At 40.1% G+C, this 26,842-nt stretch overlaps 2 protein-coding genes across 28 annotated transcripts in view; one reads left to right on the top strand and one right to left on the bottom strand.

Annotated features, from left to right (window-relative positions):
* TMEM144 (transmembrane protein 144) overlaps window positions 1-10,630 on the bottom strand; it is a 24,008-nt gene extending 13,378 nt beyond the window's left edge. For 3 of the 27 annotated variants that reach the window (XM_074589777.1, XM_074589787.1, XM_074589794.1), the window contains exons 1-2: window positions 10,331-10,630; window positions 323-407 (exon numbers count right to left, since the gene is read on the bottom strand). The gene's annotated coding sequence lies outside the window, so the exon portion shown is untranslated. The other 24 variants (XM_074589768.1, XM_074589780.1, XM_074589790.1 and 21 more) reach the window with 21 other exon arrangements.
* GASK1B (golgi associated kinase 1B) lies at window positions 8,115-26,842 on the top strand. Its single transcript, XM_074589765.1, has 5 exons — window positions 8,115-8,485; window positions 9,077-10,363; window positions 17,625-17,839; window positions 21,604-21,830; window positions 22,127-26,842. The coding sequence occupies exons 2-5, from the start codon at window positions 9,367-9,369 to the stop codon at window positions 22,329-22,331; spliced, it is 1,644 nt and encodes a 547-aa protein (XP_074445866.1). The 5' UTR covers window positions 8,115-8,485; window positions 9,077-9,366; the 3' UTR covers window positions 22,332-26,842.

Genomic DNA, 26,842 nt, shown 5'->3' with positions numbered 1-26,842 from the left:
TAAGAAAAGTGTTTGGAAATCTAACTTCAAATGGCAACAGGATCCTTAATATACTGTGAGAATAAAGGTGCATATTTATACAGATAGGCATGCAATCCTGTTGTTGATGGAATGCTATTTATACTGACTCAAATGACATCCTAATGCAGTTTGACATTCTGCAGTGTAGGTGGAATAGCTACTGCCCGGAGGAAAAAATCTGAAATAGGATGGTGGAAATTTTGCCAAGTCTTGTAAGCGGTGCTGTGACTACACTCTCCGCACATAAGGAAGAGCTGAGCTGCTGCAGGTTCTTTTATGTTATTTTACCCTCCAGTCTTACCTTCTCTGGAGTCCTTAGACACTGAGAACTGTTTCTGCTGAGGTTGTGCTTTTATCTACAGCTTCATCACGGCCATCAGGGTCGGCTGAAATTAATTATTTGCATTAGCAGGTAAAAAGTTCAATCCCACAACTAATATAACCATTTAGTTTCTACAATTTTTCCCCTCAAAAGACGTCAGTATATTTTTAACTTGAGTACTTAAGAAAAACACAGATGACATTTAGAAGACACAACATGAAGGTACAACAGCATGGTATTTCCATTTATCTTACCTTTTTCTCCTTCAGTATGTTTTACTTGGGAGCTGTAGACACCAAGCAATGCAAATAATAATGCTTGGATTTCTTCAAAGGCTGACTTCACAGGCTATGAAACACTCTGACACCACAAGAATGGATTAAGAGAGATAAAGGCTTACATCAGCTGTCTTCATCCCATCAACCTTGACTCACTAAGTGGATACATTTAATTCATTTAGTGGACAAATAAGGCAGAAGAGCTGGGTTTTGCACAGGAAGAAGTTCATGATGCTAAGGACATACAAACGAAGCTTATTACACTGCACCTCTATGAATGCAGTACTCGGTACTTTAGTCTTTAAATAAATAATTCATTATGCAGGTAAACTACTAAGAATCTTCCAAATTTAAAGTGGTTCATCAGCCTTTTTGATTTTGTTAATGTACAGAGAATTGTTACTTTAAAAATGTTTTGGTTTTGTATCTACTAAAAGAAAAACTGTGTGCTGCAGGGCAATATACTTTTCTGCCTGCATTTTATCTCTATATTGTGCACATTGAAGACTGTTGCACAACTGGAGAACTAGAATCATGATACCAAAACCAGAAAGGAAACACAACTTCCAATTAACCAAAGAGAGTATGCTTCATTCAGACTGCCTAAAACTCTGTAGCTTTCCAAAATTTGGGGCACTTACCTCCAAATTTGGCTAAATTTCAGACCTGACTTTCAACTCCATTTTAAAGCCTTCAAGAGAAAGCTCAACTAGACAAGGCCCACAGCAACCTGCTCCATCTTTGATGATAATGCTGCTTTAAGCGGGGACTTGAACTAGATGACACACAGGTCCCTTCCAAGCTAAATTATTCTACAATTGTATGATCCAATGTCAAGAGTAAATAATGAACTGGCACACAGCATTAAGTTGACTATACGTTTTTGCACATGCACGTACATTGCCTGTCAGAGAGTTTCAGAGAGTTCACTAAAAGCCTCTTCACTTCTCTATAATCCTATGTCATTGCCAGAGGGACTTGCAGCATACTTGCCTCCAAAGGTTTATAGCTGCCAAATGCCAAACCAGAACCACTTGCTGGAGCTGCTAAGATACTAGAACATAGTGATTTTATCTGAAACTCAAGCCGAGACAACTGGAACTGTTGATATTATTGAAGGGTATTATTATTTTTCACTAATTAGCTCTTACTGAAGCACGTGTCAAGGTTCCCAAGCTGCAAAGGAAATATACTAGAATTTTGTTGGCACACATTGCCCTTATCCTACTAACTTCACTGGTTTAACTCACTGGAAGGTTGTGCTCTGTATTTTCACTATTTCCTCAGAAATATGCCACCATTTTCTCCCTTCACGCAGAGGCACAACAAATTATTATGCTCACTTAATGCAACAGCAACATATTGCTACCATCTCCGCAAACAGGCATGAAATCAAGAAGCCTGCCTTTGAAAGCTATCACCTCAAAGCAGAGCCAGGCTGTAGACAAAATCCCAAAGAAATCGTTCGCAATAATTGAATGGGTATTTTTTAGAGGTTGCATATCACATTGACTGTTTATTTGCACGTTTCTCCCATCATCTATTTGCTACTAAGGGTGGATACTTTCATCCTTATTTTAGGAGACTCCCATCAGTCCCGAGGCGGCTCAGCACAATGCTCTCCGCGGACACCACGAACCCTGACGAGCTGCTCAAGAAACATTTACAGCCTTCCCCAAGATGAACGTTTTTGAAAGAGGTTCTTTGGGCAGTACTTTTAGCAAGGGGCATCACGCAAGAGGAAGAACAAGCGGACGAGAGCTCTCGGCACAGGCAGACATTCTTTTTCCTGTTGACACCAACCAACACGCCCGATTCCGCAGGGCAGGCCCAGACTGCCGGCAGGGCAGGCCCAGCCCTCGGCCAAGGCGGCCGCTGAAAGAAGAGCCATCCAGCCGTGCCAGGCCGGGCCGGGTCAAGCCGGCCAACTGCTCGGCCCCGCACCCCGAGAGGAACCGCAGAGCCCGCCTCTAGCCGCACACCTTCCCTTCCCCAGCGCCCCGGCCCCCGGCTGACAGCCCCGGCCTGTTGTACGGCGCTCCGCTCCCGCGCCGGCGGGGCGGGAGGCGGCCGGGGATGAGCCCGCACCGGCCGATCCCTCGCCCGGGCCCTCCGTCTGGCGTCGGCTCCCCCTGCCCGCACCCCACCGCGCCAGCCCCGCGCCGCGCTCACGCACAGGCCGCCCCCGCCGCTCCGGCCTCCCGCCCGGGCCTGCACCGCCCCTCGCCTGGGCCCGCCTCCTCCCCATCCGCTGCCCAGGCGCGGAGCGGGTGGAAGCGAGCAGGCGGAGGGCGAGGCAGGCCTCCGCGTCCGTCTCGCATGACTTGTCGCCGCGGTGGCGCCCCCGGAACCGTCATGGCGGCGGCGGCCCGCCGGGGCTCATTCCGGGGCGCCGGCTGCCCGCCTGGCAGGGGAGAAACACCAAGAGAAACCTTACATTTCGGCACTCACGGCGTAGTAAAAGCGCCTTTGCCCCTCCCCGGTCTCAAACAGCAGCTGACGAGACAATTCATTATTTTTTAGTGGATGCGCACCTGCGTACCTCACAGGCGGCTTTGGCAGCGTGTGCCCAGGGACACAGACATGGTTCGAAGACAGGACTGCTGCCAGAGGGGAAAGGGCGGCCTCCTTGCCGCTCCTCGCTCGCCCCCGAGGCCTCGCTGCCGGCTGGATGCTGCCGGCGGGCTGGGGCGCTGCAGGCGCCGGCGGAGGGCGGGCGGCCTCTCCGGGAAGGCAGGAGCGTTGCCAGGCCGTGCCGCGGCCGCTGGCCCTGGCCCAGGGAGAGGCCCCTGCCAGGTCGGGGCACCCAGGCTGGGCAGCCGGCACACGGCGGGGTTTTTTCCTAAGCACAAAAATCACCACCTTTTGCTCGGGGAAGCCCCTGCATTGTTCACCGAGTATGAAAAAAACCAAACCAAAACAAAACAAAACCCTCTTTTGCACGATGTTGAGAAGATGTTTTTGCAGATTTCCCTGTAAGGATTTGATCCAGGCCAGCTAAAGCACAGACTGTTAGTCAGCATGTTTAGTCACGAAGCAAACATTTCTCTCTGTCCTCTTGGAGTACAGTCTCCAGATGGCAGCCCAAATTGATCTCCTTACAAACACAGCACAAGCCTTCTAAAGTAATGCTTCATATTTTGCAAATCAAATAGGCATTATCCATAATAAGGATATGCGTTTTTTCTCTGGAGAATAGGTTCTCAGTCCCATGGACTCAGTAAAGCTAGGAGTGTGCCATTTATCAATCATTTTAACATAAATGCCTGCCTGTGTGACATTTAGAGAGACGAATTGCAAAACATCTCTATGGAAACAGTTTAGCCGTAGCGCATCCAAGAGGAACAACATCCCATACCATAATCACAAATGTAGCCTGGAAAGAAAAAAGTGCTTTTTGTTCTAAAGACAATGTGAGTTTATGCATTACATTACTTTATTCAGAAAAAAAGAAAATGTTAAGAAAAACATTAATCTTTTACGTTGAACTGTCTGCACATAGAAAGCAAGAGCACACACGATGACCTGAAATGACATCCTTTCAAGTGTCCAGGGGTAAAGAGCAGTGTTGAGTTTTGGCTTCAGGTGTATCTTGCTATTGACAAAAATGTTTTCCAAAAATCCTGCTCCTGGTCTCACTTGGAAGAATGGATCTCAGAGCAGTCACCAGCAAACACAGTTACTGTCTCTATCCCACTTGAACTTATACTCGCCTGTTCCTCACAATTTCTTCAAACTGTGCCGCTTTTGGAGCTTTTTTTTTTTCTTCATTAACACAACAGTTGAAATGGCACTAATGATATGAATGAAACACCTCAAATATGGACAGATTCTGATTCATTCATTTGTGCTGTTTGGTTTTATTGAAATCATAGGCTATTGGAGATGAAAAACATATGGGAAAGGAAGTCCATGAATTCAGTGTGTTTACTAAAATGGAAAATGACAACGTTCATATTTCAGAGCCTTCTATAAGTATGATAAGTGTCCACTTAAAGACCGTCTTTTATGGCAAAATGGTCTGTAAACCAGCACAGACAATATTTTGTTCTTTGCTGAATCACAGCAACTTCTGCAGCCATAACTACAGTGGGAAGAACCAAATTGAGACATCCTGGAAAACTAAAAAAATAAGCATCTTTAAATCCCATATCTCTTAAAACTCAAATGACCAAGTAGAGCAAGAAGGAAGGCTTAAATGAAAAAGTAGGATATGTATTGCTTTAAAATACAAAACTGATACTTGTAAAAATGGACACTCTATCTGGCATTTTGGAGAGAAACATACTAGCTGTGAGGTAGCTTTTTATACTGATAATAATATTGTATTGCTGGTTTTCTCTCTTTTTGGTTGGTTTTATTTTTTTTTTTAGTTCCCCAGGTATAGTATTCACTATCCCAAATGCCTGTACTTAGTCGAGATTAAAGAAGGAAGATCACCTACAGAAGTAGTTGTAAATAAGGAGTATGAATAATAATTCAGATGAGAAGGCAGAAGCTGTAGTCGGTTGGATTAAGAAGGATGCAAAGGTGAAAGGCTGTAGGAGATTGCATAGGGGAAAATCATTTATGTGTAAACCCTGTGAAGAGGAGGTTTTGAGAACTTCCTGGTGAATTAGTGAATTTTTGTTATTTCCTAAGAAATGGCTTGCTATCGTCTTCCCATCTTCAGAGATTTGAAAATGGAGCAGATCATTTAAATAACTGGATGGTCCTCTTTGAGGTTGCCAGCACATGAGCCAAGATGCAGGAGCTTGTGAGTGGTGGTCATTGGTTCAGTCCACCCAGCTCTTGCAGGCTGGCCAGACACTGTCTCGCTAGGAAGGCTGGTGGCAGTGCTGGCCACCAGCTGCTTCAGAGTCTGTAGCTTGTCCAGCACCAGCAGCAGCACCCCGGGTGACGGTCCTTCCTGCAAATACAAGTTGATCTTCTTTCTTCTACAAACACAGGTACAGGTAGAGATGAATTTCAGAAGTTAAAAAAAAAAAAAAAAAAAAGGAAAATAATCGCAAATCTGCAATTCAACTATTTGTTTACAGTTTCAAACTATAACTAGGGATGTCAAGGATTAGAAAATACTTCTTAAATTCCCCTCTTCCATTCAACTTCCATTCATTTCTATTGTCTGTTGTCCAATACTAGTTTTGATTGTGTTCCTAAACTTAGGAAGGGGTAACACTGGCCATGAAATACAAGTATGAAAAGAAATGACATGAGAAGCTGAGTTTGATGCATGTAGATGGCAATATCACAGATATAGTTTAGAGCAAGGAATAAATACAGAATCTAACTGACATTACAGGCTAAATATAAGTAGGCAAAGCACAATAACCTAGGCCAGAATTTGGTCAGACAACTAGCGTTGTTCAGCCTGTTTCAAAAAATTGGTCTTTAATACGTTATGACAATGGAGGAAGTACCCTTTCAGTTCAGTAATGCCCTTTAATGCCCTGCTGCAGCTTTGGGTTAGCAGTGATTCCAGAAAGAATACTACCCACCTGAACAACAAATATTTTCTTCCTCTTTCCTGAAACACAAATAAACATTTGTTTTCCTAATAAGTCCATAGCCATTCCAGCCTTAATTGTTTTGTGAAATCTAGTAGGGTTCTGGAGCTGTACACTACACGAGCTGAAAAAAAGACTGTCTCTTGATATGTAACTTTTAAAGATCCAAAATTAAAGGCAAATATCTGCTAAATTAACAAGATATTGAATCTTATTTAGTTGAATTCCTACCACCATTCACTCCAAAGAATTTAACGGTGCATCATTTAAAGAATGACTTCTCCTTTCTGAACATGAAAAATAAAGGAAATATTATTGCTATCATCACAAATTATAAAGCCTCAAAAACACCTCATCAGTGAGCACTGTACATCAGTGGGTACACCTCATTCTGATTTCAAAGCTACAAATGAAATGAGTGAAGAACAATTCTCCATATCCTTTCATAATTTCCTCCAGATAATCTTTAAAGAGTTGCAGTAGGAAGATTAGGCAGATTCCAAAATTTTAATTTAAATGGAATGTCATAGCTAAGGAAAACCGTTGGTAACTGGAATGGACTGTGTTATGGCATTGCTTGATTGTAATGGACAGGTCAGGCTGCTGTCTATATGCAAGAACTGGGCATTTGAAAACAACTATTGCAGTGTAATACGTTTCCAACTCAAGCAACAACTATCTTGCCATTAGTAATATAAAGTAAAATCCCCCAAAGTAGTTCAAAGACACTTGGAAGAAATATAGCGGAGTAAAAGCTTCATGCTGAATTATTTGCTGTCAAAGTCAGCGGTAAGCGAAAACAGAATCAAGGATGTGTGATTTCCACACCACCACCACCCCCCCGCCCCTCCCCCCCCATTATTTATCCTTAAAGAGGGCAGCCTATCTTGGCCATTTCAAAAAATTTCATGTGGATGTGTAAATATGCACTATGGGTGAAATTCTGCTCTCAGGCTGCAATACCCAGTTACCCTTATTTACCTCAGTTTTAGCCATATTACTTTTCTGATATTTTGTACTCGCTTTGCACTGGTATTAAATAGGATATAGGAAGCCGTTCTTACTGTGAGCCATGTGTAGTGTCTGTTGATCAAATGGGCTGCAAAGCTGGTACCTCTCACTAATGACCCTTCATCTTTCAGTGGGACCCTCAAGCATCTAAGGCTGATCTAATAATGTCCATCTCTGGTGACTTCTTTAAAGTATAAAAAATGCTAAGCAGCAGTAGCTACATCTTTACTGACTTTATTGATACACTTGTTTGTAGCTTCTTGAATTAATCTTCTTTGTTTGGGGTATGTCCTTCAGTGAAATTTGAAGTAAAAAAAAAAAAAGAGAGAACGTCTTAAGTGGTCGGAGAGATTTCTTATAATCCCCATTCCTCCAATAACTCAGCTTTGGAAAAAGCAGGTGATATGAAGGCTCTTTTCCTGGTAATGGGTACAAATGCTGCAGTCTTAACTTGGTACTACACATTTAGATAAAAAGTGGTGTCTAGTGAAAAAATCCACTCACTAAAGTTTTATAAGTTCAGATTGGTACCATCAGAAATATAAGCCCATTCCTTAACTGTCTATTCCCCTTTGTATTAATTATGGAGAAGAGAATATATCCATTAGCTTGAATTGCAGCAAACATATACATTTTATTATGTTGTACTTAGACTAGGCAAATAGTCAGAAGTCAGAGCTTTGCCAGTGTCTCACTGCTTAACTCCGCACAAGCTCTTAACTTCTCCCTCCCTCAACTTTTCCAGCTGTACAGTGACTATGCTATGCCTCATTATGGAAAGCACAAACAGGGAACATTCCTGAACTGCCTAATAGCATGTTAACAGCATTTTAAAAGCCGCTATCTGTTTTCCATTTCTCATCACAAGAACATATGATTCCCAAAAGTTCTAAAATTCAGGGGTTAGGGGGGGTTGGTTTAAATTTTAACAAGCCCCAGACATGGAAAATGGGAATATCTTCCGTACATTTGCATGCAGTGCACTAGAGGGCCCTCAGGAGTTAGAAATGGCTGGAACGCACTTTTGGAAGGCACACGCTTCATAGGACTTTTCATTACAGAATTTAAAATAGAAGTTGCTGGGGTTTTTTTGTTGGTTGTGCGTTTGGATTTTTTTTTTTTTTTTAATAACTTGAGGTTCATGTAAGTTTATAGCAGTTGACACGCAAACCACCTCTCAGTACAGTTAGCTTCCAAACAGTATTTAGCTTGCAATGAAATACCTAAATGAACCATATTTAAAACTGAAATATGTGCTAGAATACTTTGAGAACGTCAGCTTTTACTAAGTTACTTTTAATAACCTAAGGAGTTTACCAGAACGAAGGCTGTGTCAAGCTGAATTGGTAAGAGATTTTATATTTTTATAGCAATATATACAATGTGTACTTATTCTTTTTTTCTTTGAAAGTATATATAAGCCACTATCATTTTATTTGACAAACTATAGCTAGATCCTATATATGGCTTCACAAGAGTGAAGGGAATTAAGCATCGTTGATCTTAAATGTGTGCTTATGAATTATGTGAACTATATTCTTATTCATCTAGGGAAATCTGGCACTGCTAATATATTTTTATATTAGTGAATATGTGTATATTTAACTACTACAGTTATGGGTGGTTAATACTGTATAATTTACAGCATTTTTATAACATGGGTTTCATGAAGACTTTGTCTCATAAGAAAAAGATGATAATGATCTGGGTTTGACAAGCTTTTTTTCTAATGCTGGAATACAGCTAGCTGAGACTGCAAATTGAGCCTGTATTTCATGATTTTGGTGTTTAATTTATACCGTAATGAGAAAGCGAAAGATGTATCCTGACAAATTTCTGATGCGTGCTGTCTCATCTAGAACTTCTGCCTCTTAAAAATATAGAGCTACAGATACCATATGTGAGTAATGAAATGAAATACTATTTTCTTTTTGCAGTTTGCAAAGGAGATATACTTCAGATCTTTTAGACTACAAGTCAGTAAACTTTGCTTACGCAGCTGGCTCCATTCATTCTCTCAAGCCAATCACTTCCCCTGTGGTGGCTGATAAGAATTTAACAGCTTGAGAAGGTGGAGTGTCAGCATCCTTAGTACTAAACACATTCCCAGGCATATCAGTAGCCTCTGTCCAACACTCATGCTGGAAGCTATTTGGAAAAGGAGAAATACAAATCAGGGAAGGGAAATCATGCATCATCATCCTGGCTGGAACGTACAGAAGACTTCATGCTGTTTTCATCATGTGGATTCACTAGAGAAATGACCACCTTTGATCAGCCAAGTAAAATCAAAAACTTGTTTATTTGCTGCCTGTGCCCCCAACGGGTACTGAGGCTCTGGACTTGCAGGCGCCCAAGGACAAGGAGGAATCTGCTCGTGGGCACCGCATGTGTGATCTACCTGGGATTCCTTGTCAGTCAAGTGGGTCATGTTTTACCCCAGCACAAAGGAGGACACCAAAAGATCAGTTCCAGAAGTCTCCAAGATGCAGCCCAAACTCCTTTTCTGGGCATCCCACTGGATGGCACCCTGTCACCACCCAATTTCCAGGAACCCCAGCTTGGTAACTATGGGACCTTGCTGCCACCAAATGTAGTTTATATCACCCTGCGGTCTAAGCGCAGCAAGCCTGCCAATATCAGAGGCACGGTGAAGCCGAAGCGCAGGAAGAAACATGCAACTCCTTTGTCCTACGGGCAGCACTTTCCAAAAGTCACTTTTATGGGCAGGGAAGAGGCCTTTGCCCAACAGCCAGGGAGGGCCACGCATGCTGCGGGCACAATGGGAGCAGCAATAGCTCTGGAGGCAAGAAAGCACCTGCTGGATGAGCACAGGCATAAAGGAATGGCAATCAGGGAGAGGGGTCACCGGAGACCAGGAGGGATTTCTGGAGCTATAAAGGCACAGCCCCAGCCTGAGGAAAGCAATATCAGGATTTACAGCGAGAGCTCTCCCTCTTGGCTGAGCAAAGACGACATCCTAAACATGCGCATGCTGGCAGATTCTCGGATACAGAGCATCCAAGAAGTACCTTCTCATAAAGCAGTCCTGGTAGTATTTGCAGAAGGTCCCAGCACCTCAGGAACTGCTTGTGATCAGGGATACTGTGGCATCGTCAAAAGACCCCTCGACATGAGCGAGGTGTTTGCCTTTCATTTGGATAGGATCTTGGGGCTAAACAGGAGCTTACCTTCTGTAAGCAGGAGATCGGAGTTCTTCCAAGGTAACATATTCCTATGGTTTTCAGCTTGCAGGTGGGGTGCTGAGGTTTCCTTCCCCCTCCAGCGTTAACCATGGGGCAGCAGCTACCACCTTTAACTCCTGAGAGTTCTCCTTGAGAACTAACCCCATTGTTACAGGGTGATGAAGCTGGTATCTGTGTGTAACTGCTGCAGTGCAGTTATCCTGCCCAAAGCATGCAGTACTCCAAAGTTTAGATCAAATACCATTGAGCTACTGAAAGCAGTAACAGTTTCTCTTCCGTGAGAGTCTGGAATGAGAAAAAAAAAAAAGAGAGGGAGTCATCTGTAGATCGCATGACGTTGTACAGACTGCCTGAAGTGAAACTGGTGAAAGAAATTCCAGAATACCCTGTGATTCTATGGGTATTTCTGATTATATTTTTTTTTAAGTTTTCTCATCTTTTAGAATTTACTTTAATAAAATATTGTTTAAATTGAGCACAAGAATTCCTCTCTCGAACACGTGGAAGGAGAGGGGTTTTGTATTTAGACAGATAATCCACTCAGAAAGGTAGGGGACCTTCCTGCACAAGCTTGGTGCTACTTTTGTGGTACTAATACCTCTGGGAACTGAAAAGTTTTTAAGAAGTGCTTCCCTCTCCCCTAGTAATTAAGAAACCCCCTACATTTCAGTGAATCCTGCTGTACATTTTGAGGTTCACTACACACATCTATGTATCATGCAGACAAAAATACACACAGTAAATATCTCAATAGGCCTCTTACAGGATTAGTATAAAGTTTCCAATTAAGAATTTGATTTTTAACCTTTAGTGAAATTAAAGGTAGATTCCAGACGTGTAACATGACTTAGAAGTTTACTTGTAATATTGCTGGTAGCATTTGTTAAATGTCTTCAGCCTAACTGCTTTTTTTGTACAGTCACAAATCACAATCCAGAAGGACTACGTTGTATTTTAATGAATCATTGCTAAAGTGGCTAGCTATGTTTTTGCTCTATATTTCTTGCTGCTGAAATTAGCTTCTACAAAATACTTTTATGCCAGTCTGTGTTTCTTAGAAAAAACCCAAACAAACCCCACAAAAAACTAATGCAAGAATGACTTTCTAAAGTCTGATGGTGGGAAGAGGACCGAGTGATCTCCAGTTTTTTCCTGCTTTGTAAGCCTTCCCTTTGGCAGCCTACATAACAATGTGAATGAATCTCTAGGAACAGCAGTTTGGAGGCTTTTGAATATTATTCATACTTGCAGAGCATGGAAGATACATTATGCCTAGTTTATTTTTAGGAATAAGATTTATTGCTAGAGAGTTGTCATAAGGCATTAAGGTAGTTCGGTTGGAGGAACTGTGCACAGTGTGGCTGTGGAGATGACAGACTGCAAGCCTCTGAAAACTGCTATTAGACTAATTGTGCATTGTGTTGCTCACTGTCTGTCACCTTACAGTATATTTTGGACTGCCTGGGACAGAAAGTCTCATTCTGCCCTCTTTAATTTTCTTTTCCCCATAACTGGCTACGTTCCTATAGCAAGAAGAGCGTTGCTAGGTGATGAGAAGAGAAATAACATTATTTTGGTCTCACTTCATTTTTTCCAGCTAAATGGTGAACAGAGCATTTGGAACAGTTACTGTACCTTGTCTCTCTCCATTTCTTTAGCCTGGAAATATGCTGGAACTCAGACGTCTAATATCTACTTGAGATCGTTACTATTTACATACTTGTGTTTGGCATAATCTGGAAAACATCTGTGTTGAGAAAATGAACAAAAATATATTCTTAAAAATAATATGAACAATTAGTGAGGTCATTTCTAGAACCCATATGCATTTAAGTAAAGATTAGGTGGGCACTGTAAAGTTTTTTTACAGGGAAGCTTGTATAAGTCATGGTTATTCATATGGGAAAGCAAGTAATGCAGGATTAGAGACTATGGATGTGTGTATGAATGTACATGATTTCTGGGCTGACATATCTCTCTCCATGACACATCCCTTTAACTTGCCTCAGTTGTGATGTGATCTAACAAGACATGTTTGATGTAGCATTAAAATCTTAAAAAATGGGCTTTTCAAAACTGTCATTCATTTTGTCAAAAGCAGTTTCAAAGAACCGCCTAGTAAATCCCTGTACAGGCTACGTTGCCCCCTATTCCCACAAATCCCCCATGGATTATTTTTACTATTTTTTTTTTATACAGTCTAGCAAAATACTGTATGCAAGTCCTGTTTGTTGCCCTCGCCTTCCCTAGTTAACTGTATATCCTTTTAAGACAACTGAATTTTTTTTATTGGTTTATCTTATTTTTCCATCATGGATGGAAAAATCAGGTATGATAACTCTTTCTCTCGTATGCTTGCTATGAATTAGTTGAATGTAAAACGTCTGGGGAGTACAGTTGAGTAAAGCCCTTTTGAGTTCAGTATTACGGCCTAAAAGAGCATGATTCTGGGCATACGCAAGCAGTGATTCATTACTCCCGTTGCTACCTACAAGGTGTGAAAAATGTTGAGAGCTCCAACACATCTATAAACAAAGAAGGTTACGCCTGTAAAACAACAAAGAATAATCATGAAACTGTCTATTGTGGAGAAAATGGAGGCTCGCCCCTGTGTCTATGAGTTTTGGCATGGTCACATTAATACCACAAGACTGAGAATCTTCATTATTTGATCACCCTAAAACCTGAGGAACAGAGGAGACGTAAGTGTCCTTGCTTGGTGTCACAGCCCTACCTTAATTAATTTGGACAGAAGCTAAGTAAAATGACTGAACCTGTAAGTTCAAATTTACTTGTAAGTAAAATGAATGAGCTGTAGCTTAGCAACAGCATTTGCAGGGCAGGAGGATGGCAGTGTTTGTTAGGGCTTGAGCTACAACTGAGTAACATGGGCTGGAGCGAGCTTGCTTCTGTGTTGCGTTTGCAGCTGACAGCTGTAGGGATAGGACTCTGGCTCCTTGCATTGTAGCAACAAGGCTGAGCTCTTTAGTCATCTTTTGGTACAAAATAAGCAGCTATTCCTATGCAGTTTTGTTGTGCCACTTGCTGAGGGCCTGAACTACTGCATGCTGACAACCACCTCTCTTCCCCCCGGTTTTCTGATATCATATGTTTGTCTCAACATGTTTTATCCTGTTTTTTATCCTGCATAAGCACAGTTGTACTCAAGTCAATTGGGCTTTTTTTAGCTAAAGATTGAACCCACTATTTGCCCAGAACCTCTTTTTTTCCTAAACCACGCAAGAAACTCTTCCTTTGAGTAATACCTTTCATGGTTGGTTTAGTGCAAGTAGATGAATGACATGTGATAGATGGCTCCACTGCTTGTACTTGTCATTTTGCTTTACTGGCCTCTACGTGATGATAAATGGAGCCGTAGGTTTTTCCGTGTTATACCCTGCACTATCAGCCTGCCCTTGACATCCCACTAAAAGTTATACAAAAGCAGGCAAAGATATGAATCACTAATGTCAGGACAAAGAATAAGAAAAACGTAATGCTGCCTTATGCATTCACAATGCTCCAAAATGCTCCAATTTATCTGTCCTGTTTTCTGTCTAAAAGCCCAAATTACTTGCACTATAGTGTTGTACCTCTGAGAGGGGTACCAGAGAGCATGGTTCCAATATTCTGTTGGGTAAAAGTTCACAGATAAGCAGTAATGCAGTCCATAGTCTAGAGAGCAACAAATGCACATTTCATGCATTCCTTCATTCTGACATCCATATGAGCGCAGTACAGGAACATTCATTGCAAATAAGGTGAAGGGGAAGTAAGAAAAATGAATGGCCTAATTTCTCTCTGCTTTCTGCGTCGTCCCCTTATATTTTCCAGCAGAACTTAATGTTAAACTCTAAAATTCAGCTAATGCTCTATATCAGTCCCTCTCATCTTTCCACACTGGCTTACCCTCTCCTGTTTAAATGTGGGCAAGTAAACTGTTTCTTTCAAATGCGACAGTTGTAAGCTGTGCTGCTTTACAGTGAACAATGAGGAGTTTGAGAAAGGGCTTTAACCTCTTCATGAAACGCTTGCTCTTTTTAGTGATGGGCATGTTTGTTTGAAAAATCTTTCAAGGAAAATAGAAAAAATGCTGTAGTTACAAGTTTGAGCACACGATGGAAGAGTAACATTTGCAAGATCATCTTTGTAGTTAAGAAGCATACAGACTATTTTCAAAGTGGTGTGGGGTGTGGATATCTAAGATGATGCTTATGTTGAAGAAGCCATGCAGCAATACATTACCTAACCACACATGAAGCGGTTTGAATGCCTTGAGGTAGTCTAGTCTCAGCAGCCTGAGGTTTCATCAGTTTTAGTTTATTCAGCTTGGGATATTCTGAGCCAGTAGCTCCTAAAGGCCTAAGAAATTTTTAGAAATATTTTGATGTTTAAAAATGTATTTCAATGACCAGGAAGCTGGTTCCAACATGAGTTTTGAAAAAATCTTTCCCGTATAATTTTGCAGATCATTTTTAGATGGTTAAGTAGATATATAGATCTAAAACAGCAGATGAAAACAGAATGAAGTCAATCAGCTTTGGGGCAGATTCAGTGCAATGCGCCTGCAGCAACAGAAAAGCAGTAGCCCTTTGTTTTAACATATAAAGCTGATTAGGAAAGAAGAACATGCAGAACACACTGGACTTATTTTGCAGTGTGCTCAACCTCCTCAGGTTTGGCTGTATCAAACTGGAAGCTCTGATTCTTAGCCAGGCCTTACTTTTCACCATTCAGTTAACTTCAGCACCATCCTCATGGGGCTTGAATCAGAAGAGCTCCACTGATTTCAGTGGTGTCACACCAATTCATGCAGCTATGAATCAGGCCCCTTATCTGCTTTAATTCAACATCTTCATGTTTTTCCTGCAAATGTCAAAAATTTGAGTCACTGCTCTTTACTGAAGCTGCTGTTTCATATTCCCGTAATTCAATTTGATTACAGAGCTGAAAGATTTTATTTTGGCTCATCTTTTCTGCTCCCATTTCCTCTGAAATGTGAACATTTCCTGTATTTAGCCTTGGTCTTTTAAAAATGTTTTTGTATCTTAATGGAAACTGGCAAGATACTATTCATATTTTCCAAGTATTTATATTACTATTGTTTATCATGTCCCCTTTGGGTAGGCAGGAGATGTTTGTTTTATTAGAATACTGTTTATGTATTTGGTTTGTGGAAGAATTCATGAATAGTTACATAAGCTATTATTGGCGATAGAAAAATAATAGATCAGACTTGGTCCTGAAGAAAGCTATCCTTTTTTATAACAATTCCCAACACTTATATAGACTTTCTCCAACTGGCTTGGAAAAGAAGCTTAGCTGGTAGTTGGCCTGACTTAGCTAAAGTCATCTACAATGTAGGTGACAGAGCTAGAGAGGTGTGGATATGGCTAGGATTTCCCAAATTAATTTCCTAAATACTTCAACACCTCAATAGTGGAGAAGTCTGATTTTCAGGAGTGCTCAGTGCTTTTTTTCAGCTGAGGAGAGTGTGGAGCATGGTGCTAATAAGGGTATTACTGATTCTAGTGAAAGAGTTTGACGTTCCTAATCATAGAATTGTTTAGTTGCAGAGACCTTTAAGATCATCAAGTCCAACCGTTAACCTAGCACCTTCTGTGTTCCCAAGGAAACACTGGGCAAGTGTGAGGGAAGTTAAAGAGATGGTGGAGCTGCATGTTGGGTTGACTTGAAAAGGACTACCTTATAAGTGCAAGCCACAGCAGAAAGAAGATTGAATACATTCTGGTTTTGGAGAGGAGTTTGTTCTTCTCTTGGGCTTGATTGTATGTGGTGCCTGTCATGCTCTGTTGGTGAATACGAGATGGATCTTTACATATGATTCACTGCTGGGTATGGGCAAAGATAATTTCTTACCTGTTGTTTTAGATCAGTCAGCATCCTTTGAACAAGTTGCTTTTTGATTCAGCTACATGGAGATCTGTTTTTAACAGTTCTGGCCACTCAGAGATGGAGCATTCACAGTAGCAGCTTTTACCTTGCCATTGGCACTGATACCCATTTACTATGTGCTATTCCTATTCTCTGTCTGGTTTGCCCTGGCGATGGTGCTGTGGATCTCATTACCTTCATAAGAGTTTCTGGAAGTTTCTTTTCAGAGGAATCTCTGGCTCCATGGGCATGTGGAAGGCAAAGAGACAGTTTAGACTGCATTTAACTATGTGATAACTTGTGCAATAGTATGGAGTTTAGGTTCGTTGACCTTCAAGATGAATATAAATAGATTTTAAAGCTTTACATGTGTTCCAACACTTTCTACTTAGTAAATAGCAGCTTTGCAGGTAAATGGTTTCTCCACTCTGTACCAAGACATTATATTCTTGTCTTCTGCCTGCACACAAATGATAGAAAGGATTTTTGTTTTAACGTATGTACAAGCCACAGTCAGTCCTGGGTCCTTGACAGTTTAAGGCAACACCAGCATTGCATCAGCAATGAAAAGGAAAGTTCCACTTCCTTAAGATAGATATGTCTGTTACTTGATACCAGGTGAAATGTATTTACCATTTCTTATGCTGGGAAAGCGCATTTAAAATTCTTTGCTGAACACTTGGATTCACCAAAGCTAAAAGCCCTTGACTTAGTTTCATGGAAGAGCAGAATATTCCTTACACAGAAGAACTAAAGAATTTGGCCAAAACAGCTACTACAGAAAACAGATCTCACGTTATATCTGGGTAAAAAAAACAAACTTGTCAAGGTATTTATTCATGCTAAGTTCACGCTCCCTAGTATTCTCCTATATTATTTCAGAGCTGTGAAGTCACACATTATAGGTCTAAAATACTAAAGATAAAAAAATAAATCCACTTTGAGTACAGGATTTGTAGTCTTTTGGGCCCATTATGCAGAAAAAGTACTTTAACATAAGTTTTCAACAGTTCACTGGAATCACAGGGAAGTTACATCATTGATTCACAGTGTCATTGCAGGCTTTTAATCTACCTATAAACTTTTTTAATAGTCTGGTTTAGTATAAGATTTTGTACATTAGTCTCTTGCTTCAAACAGAGAAAGCCTTCCGTACACTCAAGGCGTTTATAATGTCTATGCTTCTTCCATTCCTGCGGTAGCTGGTTTTAGAAGTGGAATAAGACCACATTAACCAAAGGATGTCAAGTTAATAGTCACTGGCCATTTTTCCTGCCAATTCTGTAAAACGGCATAATTATTGATGCTTAGGCAATGTCTAAAGAATGATCAAGTAAGACCGACACTATTGCACTATATTTATGATCTGTTTTTCCTTTTTCAGATGGTCAAGCCTGTCCTGTTATTCTCTGGGATTCCTCACTGAGTCCAACAGATAATAGTACCCATTCTTCAGTGAGATTGACCTGGGGGCAATATCAGCAGCTATTGAAGCAGAAATGCTGGCAGAATGGTAAAGTTCCCAAAGCTGAGTCGGGCTGTACTGACATCCATCATCATGAGTGGTCCAAGATGGCACTCTTTGATTTTCTTCTGCAGGTAAAATATTTACTGAATGCAACTATCTGCCTCGGAAGTTGTGTGAGCCCACATAGGACTCCTAGAAAAGTCATTTTAGTTTATTTCCTTTTTTAAATGGGGAAGAGATGTCTTTGCATAGTTTGACCTAATTTCTGATAGTTTCTTATGATAAAAATATCCAAAATGCAATTTATAATCAGGGAAAGAGATCAGGAACTTAACTGACTCATTTTCTAAAAGAGGAAGCAAATGCTTTTGTCTTGCTTTACTTCACCTTGAGGCAGGCATACTGTTTCTTCTCAACTCCTTGTTTCTCCAAACATAGTTCTTGATTATGTTCACAACTGTAAATACGTGGTGGGTTTGTTTGGTTTTTTTTTTTTTTTTAAATGTGGGGTCCTTCCTGCACCTCCCTAACCCCTAGAGAAAATTTGAGTGGTTTTGGTCAGCTGAAATCTGGATCAAGATAACAGTTGTAGTGGCTAATTTTCCTTCTTTTTGAAATCCTAGCCAAGGTAAGAGCAAGAGAAGAGCAGCAACTGATGAACGATGTGGCTACTGTTCTTCAATTAGGTATTGCACATAATCATTAGCTCTTCAAATAACACCAAACTAGGGCTCTGCCCAGTGTGGCTACAGTTGCAGCAGTTATGTAGTAGAATATTAGTATACTCTCTGTATTAATAAGGACTGAACTGAACCACCTGGTTGGAAGCTGATTTCTTGGCTTCCTGAGACATGGCACTACTTCCAACTGTCCTTACCTGCCAGACAGATCCGGGTGGCTCTGCCTCTTGCAGCACTTACTGGTTTGTTTAAAACTTCAGCGAGCACTAGTTTTATGCACTGTGTTTGGTTGTTCATATAATTCAGCTTCTTATGGAGTTACGTTTCTTGAAATATAAAAATCATAACTTGGCTTATGCATCACTTATCCCTGTTCGTCTCAGTCCTGTTCTAGGATGAATGGACGTTTCCAGTTTTTTGGGGGGTTACATTTTTGGAGTCTTGTTATGTTAAACAGAACATTCAATTCTTCTCTAAAAATACATTGTCACTTGTCTAATGACTCCGTCTTTAGCTCCACTATGAGCAAGTAATTCTTAGAAACTGGTATAAAGTCATATGGATTATTCTGATGCTAACATAGTAATGCCCCTATAGGAATAGTACAGATTGTGTCAGGGTTAATGTTTTCATGCTATTGTCTTCTTGGTGAACAGTTTAAAAATTCTTATGAGGTCTGTGTTGATTTCTAATTTTAAGGTCTTCTAAGACAAGTTTTTAATCTATATAATAGAACTCCTATTAGCCAGGAGGAGCAGTCAGTTAAAATAAGGTACAACAGCATTGAACTTTATGTGGCAAAGAAACAAATTACTCTTAAAATAGTAGCTGGTATCACAGTAATTTACACTTCCAGTTACACTATACAAGAACATGCACACCGGAAAGTGAGTGAAAGTGGGTCTTATGGTTCTTAAAGATTAAAATTTTATCTGGGTGCTTGCAGACTGAACTTTAAAGTTTATCAGCAGCAGAACATGAAGATTTTAAAACAAAAAATGCCAAGAAGGGGTTCTGAGTTTAAAAAAATAATCTGTGCTTCATGAGTCATTCAGAAATAAAGAATAACGGTGAAAAGTGTTCTCTATTAAATATACTTCCTTCAGAAGAATAGGTTTAGTGCCTGTAATAGATGTTCCTAATCTCCAGTTTCAAACACTATAAAACAGAGGAGCAGGCTGAAAAATGTTTATGGCTGACCTTCACTTGCCTTCTGCCAGAACTTGAGTAGAATAAGGACATTAAATGTAAAATGGCTTCTTTAATTTTGGGGGTTCGGACCTCTTATGTACATAAATATATGACAAAAAACAATGGTAAACTATTAAGGTTGCAGCATCAATTCCAGAGCATCCCATCATTCTGTCTTAATACTGGAATGAGTCAAGATATTATGAAGAGGCTGTCTGTAAGAACATGATCTCCTCCTCTATTTAATGCATGTAATGAAGTTTGGTACCGATGAATTAGGGCTATTCATCAAAGGATTCTGTCTAGAAGGACTCTGCTTCACTTTTTGGCAAAACCTTTGGAGGAGCTGAATGAGAGATCCCATGAGCTAGAAAACTGCAAGCAAGAGGGGCTCTGGTGCCTACAGATGCTGAGTGCTGCTCATGAAAGGAGAAAGAAGAGAAATCTGTTCCTTTCCACGGGATTTTTACATTTGAAAACAAACACTGCCACCAAGACAGGTGGCAACAGCATTACATACTTGAGAAAAAACAAAACAACTCTCAGACTTTCATTTGATGAACAAAATTGAGACATCTTTTCAACATGCAACATAGTTCTATGTCAGGAGAAGAGGCCTAACAGTTCATTTCACTGGGGTGTCACAAATAAAATATTGTAATATTAGAAGGCTTATGTGGACATTAATGCTTTTCTGCTTAGAGCAGTTTGAAGAGTTAGCAGTATACAACAAAAAAGGACAGAAAAAGTGATTTACCTTTGATAAGCTCCTCATTAAGCCTTAGGTGCACCAGACCAGACTTCTGCTCTGTAACAGCTGTCAGCAAGAGCAGGGCTGCTCCCAGGGGAGATGAGCTGGAACCAAGGGCAGCCCCACAGCACGCAGGACAGGCAGGGCGAGCAGGAAGGGTGGTGAAAGCCACAGGTCCCATCGATAGCCCATTCAGCATCAAGCACAGACAAGGCAGCTCCAAGGCCAACGAACAGGAACCTCAAGCAGCAATCCAGGAGCAACAGGTAGCAGGACAAGCAGCAGATACCCCCTCCCCAAGAAAGGCTCAGAGGGGGGCTGAGGTGCCAGGCTTGAGCTTAAATAAGGCTCCTGGGACCATGGGCAGAGGGAATGTGTGTGGAGGTCCCAGGTGAAGGTGCTTAGGGAAATTAAGGCCTCTTTGTGCACTCAGGGCCCTGGCAATGTTGTGTATTTTATCTTGTCAACAGCGGTGGAAGCACTTTCAAGGAGTGATTTATCCTTCCCGTATTAGATGGTTATCCTAAAATGGCATCCTTTGCTCTGGGGGTACCTCGTTCTTGTCGTTGTTTATGCAAGGGAACATAAACAACTAAGTCAGAACTGATGCTTAACATTTACACCACTAAAGTCAGACCAGATGTATTCCTTCCAGCTAAGTGGAATGCAATGAATAAGAGAGGGTTTGCATGGGAAAAAATAGCCTAGACCATTGTGTCATTAAAGTATATACCACAGTGCAAGTCAGGGAGGCTACCCTGCGATTATAAATGCACTCTTCATTCTTGCATTTTGTAGCTTCTGTTCGTTTGCTGTGCCACTTACCAACCTTTTCAATTATTTAGCACACTATTAGTCTAATAGGTCCCACAAAATGGAGAACCTCTGTGTGCGTCAGGCTGTGCTATTTCTATTGTTCTCCAGCAGAGAAAATACAAAAAACTACAGCCTTCTGGAAAAAATGGAATTGTATTCACCATCTTATTATTTCAGTCACACAATGGTATTGTTCCATTATTTTCAAAGAATTTCTACTGATATAACAAATCATAGCTATAAAAAGAATAAAATACACAGTTTGAGAAATTGCTTCTAACTGCACACGAAGTATGGAGACCAGGTCTTCAATGCCATTTCACTGCTGACTTTAATTATACTTGTCCTGAGCTTGCTTTTCTGGCAGCTGTGTTAGTGAGTGATGTCTTACAGTGACACTTTGCCCCAAATACTTTGATATTATTTTCACTTGGCACTCTGCTGTACTTTGTTTTAGATCTATAATCGACTAGACAGAAACTGCTGTGGATTCAAACCTCTCAAGGAGGATTCCTGCATGCAGCAAGGATTGAAGCTGAAATGTAGCGATCAGGATGCTGTTGACCTGACACACATAGTTCAGAGAAGGCATGACCAAAGGCACTTGGCCTTTATAGACAATAAGGGTTTCTTTGACAGAAACGAGGACAATCTTGACTTCAAAATACTACAAGGAATCAATGAGTAAGTTTTAAGTTATTAATTTTGTAAAAAGATTGATAATTTCTTCCCAGTTTGAGCATGAGACACTAAGTTACTGGAATAGATATCGTTGGTCCAAGACATTTACAGGATGTGTCTAAAAATGTATGAATAATCCCACTGCTGTAAGATACAATTAATATGCATATGGTTAGGCATGCATGGACTTCCTTTGCTGAGTCGCTGTCTATATTCATAGAATTGATTGCTAAACCACAACATAAATATTGCAATTCAGAGCGATGGCAAAGCTGATGAATTTCTTTGTGCTTTTCCAGATTCCCTGAATCTGCAGTTTCAGTGCTGAGGAGCCAGCGTTTACGAGAGAAGTTGCTTCAGTCTTTGTTCCTTGACAAAATATACTGGGAGAGCCAAGGAGGCAGAAAAGGCATTGAAAAGCTTATTGATGTAATAGAAAGGAGGTCCAAAATTCTTCTTACTTATATAAATGCACATGGAGCCAAAGTATTGCCCATGAATTAACGAAGCAGTCTTGTTTCTATCTGAGACATAGGCCTTAAAAAAATTGTATGAGGCAAAACCTGACAGTAAAATTGATTTAAGTCATAGGCTTATTTAATTTTTTTTTTTTCCCAGACTTTCAAGTTTATTTTTAAATACAAAGTCTTACATGGTTTAAAAGCATCATTTGAGCGTCAGCTGCAGCTCAACACAGTGCAGTCTCTTTTATGTCACCAATGAAATGAAATGAAAAATAACCACATGGTACAATAAATAATGTAGTAATATGTAGGTACCATGAACACTCCTTCTGTTAAAGTGTTTGAAAATTAGCAACAGGATTTTCAGTACATTAGGCTGGGTTAATATAACTTCCCTCATTCAAGTCAGTAAAAGTTTTATTGCAAATTTAAATGGGAACGGAGATTTGTAAGCCCTTAATAGATTGATGAAAATGGTCATTGCATCTACCTGCTGAAACATATCTAGTACACGAATCTGTCTTTTTGATTATGAATACTAAAATGCCAACATTTCCAAATGTTTGTTTTCTTTTCTTTTCTTTTATTACTCTGTTTTTAAATTTCCCTCATGTCCAGTACAAACTCCTCTGCATTTAAAGGCAGTGAATTTTAACCTCAGATTTCAAAAGATCAAAATAAAAGAAATGTCAGCACATAATTAAATTGATAAATATAGTTTTTACCTGTCCAGTATGGAGTACAATTCATCATGAGTCACTTGTTACAATGTACTATTTTCAGTACAGGTTCTTTTGATGTGTGGGTGGGTGATCTGATATTTTCTGTCTATTAATTAACTGGGTGTTACTCACAGAATCATCCTTTATTACCACGATTTTTAAGAAAGAAATTCAGCTTTATCTTTGTGTGAATGTGCTGCTAAATAAGTGTACATGTTTTATTTTTGCAACATTCTGGACAATATTTTTTTAAAATATTATCAAAAAGCAGACCTACTAAGGACGTGAGCGTTGTAAAAGTCAGCACAGAAAGTGTTTGTGCTGTGTTCTTGGCTCTAGTCAGCAATTCAGGCTCTGGTTTTCCGTTAAGATTGAAGGACTGCGGGGTGATGATTCTAGCTGACGACTCGCCCCAAGTATTACACCATAGGTACAGTCTATCATGATATATACATGATATATGTCATGATACAGTCTATCATGATATATACCTTCTACCAATCTGTTTAGAAAGACTTTTACCGTCTTTCTAGAGAAAGATCTATTATCTTCTTTCCATGAGATAATGGTAAAAGTTCAGTACTCTCATAGCTACTCTTGTCTTTGTGTATAGTAAAAAAATACAGGGTGTTTTAAAATATTTTTGAAAGTGCTTGTGTAATGGTATCATTTGTCATTATCAGAAACTAAAATGTTTTATGTCGATGTTAATGTGGAGGGGTGAATTTAATGTTTTAAATAATTGCAATTCCACTGCAGCTAAACCAGATTTTCTTTCTTAGTATCAGAACAGCTACTAACAATAATTGCATTACTAGAAGAAACAGATCTCATTATAGGCCAAGTTAAAGATACTCAGTAAAATTTTAAGAGCTTGGCCATCTAAATAATCTTTTATTTTATTCTGTCAGCGAGGCAGATAAATGTGTAAAAACTTCCTAGAACTTAAGTATTGCCTTAAGAGGACACATTTTAGAGTGCCTTGGAATTTTAATAGCACCAAAGTAGAGTTTTAGAGGATTTTCATATTATCCCTTTCTTAAAATATTTTAACTTATTAGCCAGGTAATTTCTATCACAGAAACAAAAATATTACTGTAGCTTGCACTGTGAACAGAGCCTTAGAGAAAAATAATCCTCTGGATCCATTTCACATGGAATTCCTGTTGCAGTAAATTCCACTTTTTGGTGACTGCCACGATCAGCCTGGCTCATTTTCTAGTCTATCTCCCAGTATTACACTTGCTAGATACCTGCTCAAATGGGTTAGCACACACTGCTGGGAGTGAGTGAAAGGCAGGACGCTCAGCTGCACTGAACTTAGAAGAGGGACAGGTGGAGACACAAGAGTGTACCTGATCATAAAAAAAAGTCCCATGAGAACTCCGTCTTCTAGCTTCTCCTCTCCTATCTTTAGACCGCACATCCTGATGCCAAGTCGTTGCCTCACGTTGCCCAGTTGTTGTTTTTTCCAGAACTGACTGATTGTCCGAGGAGAGAAAGAAATCAGCAGTCAGGATTTTTTTTATCCTTACAGGTTAGGTAGTTTATTTTTATGGCGATAACATGATGCATTCTTCTGCATTTCTTCTGGACATGGACTAGTGCTTCCTTGAGCATGATACACGCTTTTTTATTTGCCAGTGTATTTAAGTATTTAAGAGTGCCAGCTCTTAAAGCAGCTACATAATTGCCAACTAGTAAGCATTTGCCCTGAAGCTGACCTGGAGCCATGCCTCCCAGCAGTTCTGAGCTTAAGAGGTCCCAGTAACCATGATGTTGTGCAGTAGTTAAAAATTTGACCAAGCATGAAAAGCATAACTGTAAAGAGCAGATCTTTTGGAGACAAATCCTGCAAACGAATGTCCTTAGGAAATGAAGGGTGTTTTTTACTAAATCTTTTTGGTGGCAGAGGCAAGTAGATCAAATTGTCATTAGAGGTAATCTGCAGGACAAACCAATATTTAGATTTAAGTAGAAAGTACAAGGGGAAGGATAGGTGTATCTCCCTGTGCTGTCCAGTATGGACGAGACAGGCAGATAGAGGCAGAACTGCTGCAGGGACCAGTGAGTCCAGAGCGAAAGGCCAAGGCAGGCTGAGCTGTGCCATTGCTGCGCACATTACACTTTCCCAGGGCAAAAGAATACTTCTTTCTCTGAAATTTTGAATCTGGGTCTAGGGCTGGGCATTCTGCATCCCGTTCTTGCCTTACAAAGGTGCCTTAGCATTGCACTATGCACAGCTGGCGGCCTTGCTTTCTATGCTGCGTTAACATGCCATATTTCTTACACATAGGAACGCTCTCATAGTCTTCAGGGAAGTCAGGACAGGCTTTGTGAGACGGAGCAGTGGGACTGGACTGTAAATTGCTTGTAACTCTCTGAACATTGATAACGAACTCCGGAAAGTGCCTTTCTCCATAATGTTTATCCTGTCGCTGTAGGCTTGGTATTTGAATCTAGTATTGCTAATAATACAAAGCACGATTGCGATAGTGCTTATGAGTATGTACTAGCCAAGTTCTAGGGGTTTTTTGCAAAATTTAAGAATTCTGTACTTTTAAAGTGCATTTGCATAAATGCTCCAGTAAAAAGTACAAAAGAAGCACTTGGCAGAGCTTGTTTATTCGCTGCTACTACATTCAAGATATCTGCTCTCCCTTCAGTAACAGGAGTAAAGTTTAGTGGGAAATCAGTCCACTTCCTTTTAAACCAGCATGACATTGGAGTGACATTCCTGCACTGTAGTCTAAGTAATATTAACCGATAGGAAAGAACCCAAAGAAGCCTTACTCTACCTATGATGGTGATCGACAGAAAGCCAAGATCCAGTGTTTTAGTCATCTTTGCTGGGCTGTCTTCCATTTATGGGCATATGGGATCAGACAAAGATTCATGTTGCACATTACTCGGAAGGGTGTAACCAACGGCAACAGTCCAAAACCTGTGGGTGGGGAAAGACGATTATGTCATTCTTGAATCTGCCTGAAAGCCAGAACCACATGAAATGGAATTACTAAGAAAGTCAAGAGAGTTTGCTGATTTCATAACATTGGAAGACAGAGCTTAAAATAAGTAGCACAGGCACAGATGCCTTAAAATTCCTCAGGAGCCTGCCAGCAAGTTAGTAATCTTAAACGTTTCAGAAGCTGAGTTTCTTTCTTTTTTTGTGTGTGTGTCTCCTATAATGCACTATATTGAAAAAAGATAAATTCCACGGTTTCAAAAAACAAATACAGATTTAGGGTACATTAAGGGACAAGCTTCCAGTAGTAATTCTGGGAACACTTTCATGCATGTGTGTGTATGCAAACACAAACATATGTGTATATGTGTATATACCTTGGCTTGTTTCTATATAATGGTCAGTTTGGCTACTAAAGAGTGAGTTGTTTATACAATTTGCTGTTTACATGCAGAATTTTATTTGTGAGTGTAAGTAAGTCCAGTTTTCAATATACACAAGTTGATGTTTAAACAAAACATTATTATAGATGAAACTTTTGTTCCCAAAGGATTAACTCTCCCTTTGCCAACACATCTATATAATCTTAAAAGTTTTCTACTTACAATTGTAGAGAAAAACAGCAATATTTTTGTATCTGGGCTAAACTGTCAGAGTGATATCGACTCAGATGTTTTTATTGAGTTTTATGTTAGCTATTTAATTTCCATTTTCTTTTGGAATTTGTGCATTTAAAATGTCAACTTATTTGTCCTTTTATTAGTAACAGTAAAAGCATTATCACAAGTAATGAATTGTTTGAATCTCTGCTGCTATTGTCATATAATGTTCAGGAATATATAAAATAAAATAATATCTTCATCA

This window comes from Larus michahellis, chromosome 5 (assembly GCF_964199755.1).
Source record: "Larus michahellis chromosome 5, bLarMic1.1, whole genome shotgun sequence".
Classification (NCBI taxonomy): domain Eukaryota; kingdom Metazoa; phylum Chordata; class Aves; order Charadriiformes; family Laridae; genus Larus; species Larus michahellis.
The sequence above is the reverse complement of the archived record's forward strand: the minus strand, read 5'-3'. Positions and strand labels throughout refer to the sequence as shown.